The sequence below is a fragment of the Protomyctophum bolini genome (genome assembly GCF_963924005.1).
Source record: "Protomyctophum bolini genome assembly, chromosome: 9".
NCBI lineage: Eukaryota > Metazoa > Chordata > Actinopteri > Myctophiformes > Myctophidae > Protomyctophum > Protomyctophum bolini.
In genome coordinates, this window is record NC_137870.1 from 746,726 (window position 1) to 755,293 (window position 8,568).

Consider the following 8,568-nt stretch of genomic DNA (forward strand, 5'->3'; position numbering starts at 1 on the left):
AGACAGACAGACAGACAGACAGACAGACAGACAGACAGACAGACAGACAGACAGACAGACAGACAGACAGACAGACAGACAGACAGACAGACAGACAGACAGACAGACAGACAGACAGACAGACAGACAGACAGACAGACAGACAGACAGACAGACAGACAGAGTCTACTCACTTGAGCGTTTTCAGTCCAGAGAAGTTCTCCAGTCCAGACACCGGCAAGACGTTGAAGGTCAAGTCTAATTCTCTCAGATGAGGATTCGATCTGAGAGCTGAGGCCAGAAGTTCACAGCTTCCCTCTGACAACCAGCAGTTCATCAGTCTAAATGAGAAATAAAACACCACATGTTTGATTGTCTGCTATAAAAGACATTTTTCTGGATAGAAGACAGTGAAGCTGATAACTGGTGATGTCACAGACACAAGAAGGACATCTGCTGGAGCAAAAGACAATACAATTATTTGTATTATCGGCTATTTTTTAAACATGTTGATGAATCTTGGACAATACTAAAATGCGTAAATTACGGCACTGGCCATAAGTTACATAAGTCTACGAGCTTGTAGATCTGCTATCTTTCAATAGCTAAATTATAAAACACCAAAAAGCCCAAAATGGGTTAAGGGGTCCCTAGCAGAACATATTTTCAGATGGGGGGTTCCTAGCAGAACATATTTTCAAATGGGGGGTTCCTAGCAGACCCCGAGGGGGTCCTCTGAGTTACTGCAGGGGGGGTCACCAAATCTTCTTATAATAGAAGTGTGTTACTATGATATCAACCTTATTCACACTGTACCAATAAAGCCTCACCACAATATGAATATATTATATATAATAAATGTATCACATAATAAATAAAACATATCTGACCGTAGAGTCTCCAGTCTGCAATGTGGACTCCTCAGTGCGTCACACAGCAGGTCCATATTTGGCTCCAGGTGGTTGGAACTGATGTCCAGGTGTCTCAGATGGGACGGATTAGAACTGAGAGCTGAAGCCACAACTTCAATGTGTTCCTTCTTGAGGTATTTGCCAAAACCAACAAGTCTGTAATGACAGATTAAATGTAAAATCAGAGATGATCAAAACAGGTCAGACAAGTTCACTGTCAAGGAAGTAAACTGAGAGATCTTCTATTGGAGATCTACAAGCTCACATTGTGTCACATTGCGATGTTGCAGATCGGCTATTTTCAAAAACATATTTAAGTAAAATAATTGACAATAATAAATTAACACAATTATGGTGTGGGGGTCCCTGGCACACAATGTATTCAGATAGAGGTCTGTTACATAATACATATTAATTCATACAAAGTCCTTGGTTTGAGAACCTCTGGTTTACATTAAACACTGCAGAATGAACTACTAAGGAGTCTTTTAACACATTTAGACCTGAGGCCGATTCTTAGAAAATGGCTTCTAAATCACAGTTTTCTGAAAAACCCTGTTTCTATGTTCAGTGCACTAGTTCTCAAACTATTTCATGTCAAGGACCCCCAGAATTATATGTAATTGGCTGCGGACCCCCATCTGAAAATATGTTGTTCCAGGGACCCCCCAGAAGCAAAGATTTGAGTTAAAAATGTTTGCTCTGAAAGAATATTCAAAGATTTGCGACACATTTTCACGATTTAAAAAAATAGCAGATCTACAAGCTTGTAGCGCGGCGTGCTATGAGCTTGTAGATCGGCTTTTTTTCAATAGTTATGTAATGTATTTAGTATGACATGACTACATACTAACTAACATATATATCGCGGCACAAGGTGTGGCGCTACGAGCTTGTAGATCTGCTATTTTTCAATACTTAAGCTGTATAACATAATGCTTAAAACACCAAAAAGGGTTCCTGTCAGAAATGGGTTAATTTATGATGATACCACTTCTGTGTGTGTGTGCGTCCGTCCATGCATGCGTGTGTACAGTACGCATGTGTGTGTGCGTGCGTGCATGTCTGTTTATTATTTGTATTAATTTGTAATGAATGAATGTAGTAGTTATAATCATTTTAAATATAGTATTTGTAATGAATGAATACAGTAGTAATATATGAGGGAATGGTGCTCAGTCATGTTGTTATTCACAGGACTACTAACCTGGCTGTTGTGCAGATCCTCACAGCTGGGATCAGTCTCAGTCGCCCCGCCTGGTCTGTGTTGTATTTGTCCAGGTCCAACTCCTCCAGAACCTCCTCTGACATCAGCAGCATGGAGGCCAGAGCAGAACACTGGGTCTCAGAGAGTTCCTTCCCTGATCTGCTCTCTGACTCCAGGTACTGTTGGATCCCCTGACTGACTGACGGGTCGTTCATCTCCATCAGACATTGGAAGATGTTGATACATCTGTCAGGAGAGGCATGGCGAACATTCATCTTCTTAAGGTTGTTGATGACTCTCTGGATCTCCTCTGGACTGTTCTCTGTCTGACCCAGCAGACCTCCTAACCGACTCTGGTTGGACTGCAGTGAGAGACCATGAAGGAAGCGGACAAAGAGGTCCAGGTGGCCACTCTCACTCTTCAGGGATTTTTCCATGGCTCTCTCCAGGAAGTCATCCAGGGTCATTTCTTCTTCTCCTCCGAGGAATGTCTTCAGTACCTCCATGTTCTTCTGTGTGAAACAGTGGGACAGGTAGACTGCAGCCAGGAACTCCTGGATGCTCAGGTGAACAAAGCAGTAGACTGTTTTGTGGTAAGAAGCACCATCTACTATGAAGAATGATGTGCACATGCCTGACTTTAGCACGGCCTTGTTCACATCAAGACCACAGGCTTCCAGGTCTTTCTGGTAGAACAGGATCTGATCTTCGATCATTTGCTTAAATGCCAACTCGCCCAGCTTCAGAATGAACGGTCCTTCTGCCTTCATGAGCTCCTCTTTTATCTTTTTCGTCGTCTTATCTGATTCACCATACTTCTCCTCCATCTGCTTCGTCAGAGTCGTCAGGAATTCACAGTACATCTGAACCAGGGTCTCAGGGAGAGGGTCTTCCATGTTTCTGTGCTGCACAACAAAAGCAAGGATCCAACAGAAGACTGGGATTTCACACATAGTGGAGAGGATCTTTGATTTCTTGATGTGTGAGATGACTAAGCTGGTCATCGAGTTGGCCTTGTTCTCATCATTGAAGATCTTCATGAACCTCTTCTTGAAGTACTCCCTCTTCTGGTCATCTGTGATGAACCCTCTTATTTCTGTCATCCTGTCAATAAGGTCCAGTCGATCAGGGATCTGATCCACTGCTGCAGGCCGTGAGGTGATCCAGATGCGAGCGGAGGGAAGCAGTTCACCCTTGATCAGGTTTACAATCAGCTCCTCGACCGGCAGGGATTCCTCAACATTCGTGATGGAATCTTTCTCGAAATCCAACGGAAACCTGTTTTCATCGAGCCCATCAATCATGAACATGACTTTGCAGGGACAGGTTTTGTAGTCGTTTGACTCCTGCACTATTCTGAAGATGTCATTCAGTGCTTCTTCCGTAATCCCTCTGGTTTCCTTGACACATTCGTGAAGTAGCTTCGCCAGAGAAAAGCTTTCTCCTTCGAGAAGATTTAACTGGCGGAACGTCAATGGGAACACGAGATGGGGGTCTCGGGGGAAACGGTCCATGGTCCAGTCGTGAATAAATTTGTGTAAGAGGAAGGATTTTCCAATTCCTGCGACACCAACAGTGAGCACTACTCTTTCATTTATTCCAGAATTATACAATTCACAGAGTTGGATTGGTTCGTCCAGTCCTGCCCTGTTCATCTCCATCTGTCTGACCTCATGATACCTGTGCATGCTTGTGAAGCTGGTGTTTATGTTGTAGATCGGGACACAGACGTCTTCAAACTTCATCTTGGACTCATTGTCCAATTTTACACATAGATATGTGTTTTTCATCTTGTTCTGAAGCGTGCGTTCGTAGCCTGCTATTTTCACCAACAGATCTGTAATGAACAAAGCAATTCTTAAACAGCTTCAGGAGAAAGAGATCTGCCAGATCAAGCTCTACAAAACAATATAACATTTACCATTCCAATCAACCAGTCAGCCAGCCAGACAGACAGACAGACAACCAGTCAGCCAGTCAGTCAGTCAGACAGACAGACAGACAGACAGTCAACCAGTCAGGGTTCTTAAAATCGTCTCAACATTAAGCTTAACATGTTTTTTTATCAATGTTGTTAAACTCTAAGTCTGGCTGAATTAACTGGAGAGCTTCTCTACCATTCAGAGATATCACACACACACACACACACACACACACACACACACACACACACACACACACACACACACACACACACACACACACACACACACACACACACACACACACACACACCTTACCTCTCAGTTTGGCTTCTCTCTCTCGTCTTGCCTTCTCTTCTCCTGTCAAAGCTGAAATGTGAGACAGTGATTGGTCAGAGTGGAGACACATCATCCCATTGGGTCCGCCTCCGTGCGTGTGTGTGTGTGTGTGTGTGTGTGTGTGTGTGTGTGTGTGTGTGTGTGTGTGTGTGTGTGTGTGTGTGTGTGTGTGTGTGTGTGTGTGTGCGCGCGCGTCTGTGCTTGTGCCTTGTGTGCGAGTGTGCGTGCGTCAGAAAACATAATTGTGTTTAGTGTTGTAGGGTTAAAAACCAACGTACCCTGCTTCCTCCTCCTCCTTTTCGGCCTTCCTCTTTCTGGGCTAGCGGGTCTCGGAGGAGGAGGGTGACCTGCAGACAGAGGTTGTATAAATTAGAAGAGGAGGTGGTGACCTGGAGACAGAGGTTGTATAAATTAGAAGAGGAGGGGGTTGACCTGGAGACAGAGGTTGTATAAATTAGAAAAGGAGGAGGTGACCTGGAGACAGAGGTTGTATACATTAGAAGAGGAGGAGGTGACCTGGAGACAGAGGTTGTATAAATTAGAAGAGGAGGGGGTTGACCTGGAGACAGAGGTTGTATAAATTAGAAGAGGAGGGGGTTGACCTGGAGACAGAGGTTGTATAAATTAGAAAAGGAGGAGGTGACCTGGAGATAGAGGTTGTATACATTAGAAGAGGAGGAGGTGACCTGGAGACAGAGGTTGTATAAATTAGAAGAGGAGGAGGTGACCTGGAGACAGAGGTTGTATAAATTAGAAAAGGAGGAGGTGACCTGGAGATAGAGGTTGTATAAATTAGAAGAGGAGGAGGTGACCTGGAGACAGAGGTTGTATAAATTAGAAGAGGAGGAGGTGACCTGGAGACAGAGGTTGTATAAATTAGAAGAGGAGGAGGTGACCTGGAGACAGAGGTTGTATAAATTAGAAGAGGAGGAGGTGACCTGGAGACAGAGGTTGTATAAACATTAATCCCAGTGGCCTACTGTACATTTATGTTATTTAGAACAAATCCACTCAGACTTGGAATAATACAGATTCTACCGTTAATTGATAAATGGTGCATTTTATATAGCGCCTTTATCCAAGGCGCTTTACATAGATTGTGCATTACATTCACACACACATTCAGTTTTTTTTACATTTTTTGTATTTTTCCAATTTTCCATGTGTCTATGAGGTGACTACTTCATTCACTGGAGTAGTTTTTATGTGCAATGGTGTATTAACTTTGTATTTAGGGTTTCTTCCTGGAGGCTGAACCCTTGACAGTCAAACGGGTCAATGAAATCAACAGTAATATAGTGACATCACACTGTCAGCCCCTCCCCTAACCCCTCTCCCTTTATCATACAACAAAAGTATCTAGTCCAATTTCTAGTCCATTTCTGCCTACTTCCAGTCCAGGACTTGTCCCAGTTGGTTGTCCCCATTCTCAATATAGTATATGTAGGAGAGCCTCCATTGGACTGAAGCCAATAGAAGTCTATGTAGGAGAGCCTCCATTGGACTGAAGCCAATATAAGTCTATGTAGGAGAGCCTCCATTGGACTGAAGCCAATAGAAGTCTATGTAGGAGAGCCTCCATTGGACTGAAGCCAATAGAAGTCTATGTAGGAGAGCCTCCATTGGACTGAAGCCAATAGAAGTCTATGTAGGAGAGCCTCCATTGGACTGAAGCCAATAGAAGTCTATGTAGGAGAGCCTCCATTGGACTGAAGCCAATAGAAGTCTATGTAGGAGAGCCTCCATTGGACTGAAGCCTCATCAAGTGAACACAGTCTGCGTAACTCTGTCTACATTTAAGGCTCTTAGTAATGCTGATGTTGGAACCCGTGCCATATACTATGAATCAGATCAGAGTCCTTCTCTTTAATTGGTCTAACTTGGTGGCACCCCTTTTTCTGATTGGTCAGATCTGTGAAAGCCTACATTTTGCCATAACGTTTCACCTGCTGGTCATAGGACTTGGTTTAAAGTCCTTGTCCTTCATTGGTGTAATTTAGCTCCGCCCCGTTTTCTTATAGGTCGATATTTTATATTACTTTTTGCTATAACATTTTCAAAACTTTTCCCACTTTCAGTGAATTATGAAGTCAAACAAAGGACACATTACATTAAAAAAGGGGAAAAAAAGGCTTTTTACCTGGCAGCGCAGCAGAAGGATTCCATTCCTTGAGTTGTGGATACGTGACGAGAATCTCTGGTTTTTGGAGTAGTGTAAGGAACTGAGATGAAGTTCCCTCTCCTCCACTAATCACAGCATCAATAAGCTCAATACAAACATCTTCTGGATGTTCTATACTTCTCAGTTTTGTATAAACTCTATCATCAATAATTCCCTCACACTGAGCATGCTGTAGAATGTGGAGATCTGATCTGAGACACTTGATCAGTTTCAACTTGTTGGCCTTCAATATCTTCACAGACGAGCCCTATAGAAATGAGTAGCAGGTATTATTGTTTTCTATTTGCAACAAATTGTAACAATGAACCTTATTTTGAGTTGCTATTTGCCAGAAAACCAACCTGTAGAGAATCTCCGTGAGAGGAAGCCATGGTCTTCTCTGGATGAGGCACAGCTGTTGAACAAAGAAGAAATGTAATCTTTTCCTATTGGAAGGGGAGATACTTGTAATAAATGTAATCTTTTCTCATTAGAAGGGGGGATACTTGTAAGAAATGTAATCTTTTCTCATTGGAAGGGGGGATACTTGTAAGAAATGTAATCTTTTCTCATTAGAAGGGGGGATACTTGTAAGAAATGTAATCTTTTCTCATTAGAAGGGGGGATACTTGTAAGAGATGTAATCTTTTCCTATTGGAAGGGGGGATACTTGTAAGAAATGTAATCTTTTCTCATTGGAAGGGGAGATACTTGTAAGAAATGTAATCTTTTCTCATTAGAAGGGGGGATACTTGTAAGAAATGTAATCTTTTCCCATTGGTATACCCAACAGTAAAGGCTCATACATAGTCTGGATTTACGGTGGTTGGGTGACCACCGAACTCCAGACCTCCCAAAACAAACTGGTCAGGCTCCTACTTGGCCTCACCCCCCGAACCCACCTCACCCCTGCCCACTTTGACAGGCTGGGATGGCTTAGGGTCGACGACAGAGTACAGCACCTTGCAATGGGTCTGGTCCACAAGATTCGATACACCACCAAGATACCCCTGTACCTGTCTAGATACTTCCTTAATGTAAACGAAGTCCACACCCACAACACCAGAGGGAGTGCAACAAACCATGTACAACCCAGATTCGGCACAAATCTGAATCCCCCCCACCCCTTTCCCCTCACTGTATATGTTTCTTTTCCCTTTTTGCTTCCTTTATGATGAATTCCTGTTCTGTTCTTTAACTATATAGAAGTGTCTATTTGTACGTCTCTAAATGTTTTGATGAATTGAACAAAGTGGACCCTCTTGTAAACAAGTGTAATGCTTAATCGGGTCGTCCACTCACAGTTAACAGTCTTTGTATTGAGTTTGTGCTTGAAATGTACTGTAATTATGCAAACTTTTAATAAATATTTAAATGTACTGTAATTCTGCAAACTGTTAATAAATATTTAAATGTACTGTAATTCTGCAAACTGTTAATAAATATTTAAATGTACTGTAATTAGTACAGTAATGTAAGTAATATTAGTAATCATTGCTATATAGTGTGTGTTCAGTAACAGTGTTAAATAGCTCTATATTATTGTAAAAAACACTGGTCTAGACATAGCATTGTAGAGTGTATATACTTATAGTTTAATTGATATTCTACTGTTAGACAGCTGTTAGGTTCTTATACCTATATTGATCCTAGATGACTATTTCTACGTATTTTCTAATTACCATGTGTTGGTCTTGCTTATTGTAAATCGTTCTGGATTAAGAGCGGCTGATAAATGACTACAATATAAATTGTAGCTTCCATTAAATGATAAATGACTACATTATAAGTTGTAGTTTTCATTAAATAGTGTCAAAGCTAACCAAGTGGTCGCTCTACTGCTGAAACACTACAGCAGACAAAAACCAAGGGGTGTAGTTTTACACAGTGTCCAATAGATGGTGCACATGGACCACATTAAGGCAGACAGACAGAGAGGCAGTGTTGTGAGCCAAAGAATGCTGATCTACAACTTAGGCATTTGGCAGACAAGCTCATAACCGTGTTGTTGTGAGCTTGTAGATCTGCTATGTTTGCCAAAGAGACGTA

At 42.2% G+C, this 8,568-nt stretch overlaps 1 protein-coding gene across 1 annotated transcript in view; it reads right to left on the minus strand.

Moving 5' to 3' along the window:
• Positions 1–6,931, minus strand: part of LOC308321238 (protein NLRC3-like) — a gene marked incomplete at its 3' end in the record, with an annotated part of 8,133 nt that extends 1,202 nt beyond the window's left edge. The window contains exons 1-7 of the mRNA XM_080772078.1: positions 6,882–6,931; positions 6,499–6,787; positions 4,637–4,705; positions 4,338–4,388; positions 2,098–3,934; positions 870–1,046; positions 174–320 (exon numbers count right to left, since the gene is read on the minus strand). Of these exons, the coding sequence (XP_080628204.1) occupies positions 174–320; positions 870–1,046; positions 2,098–3,934; positions 4,338–4,388; positions 4,637–4,705; positions 6,499–6,787; positions 6,882–6,911 (2,600 nt within the window). The 5' untranslated portion in view covers positions 6,912–6,931. The remainder of the gene's footprint in view (positions 1–173; positions 321–869; positions 1,047–2,097; positions 3,935–4,337; positions 4,389–4,636; positions 4,706–6,498; positions 6,788–6,881) is intronic.
• Between the last annotated feature and the right edge of the window lie 1,637 nt (positions 6,932–8,568).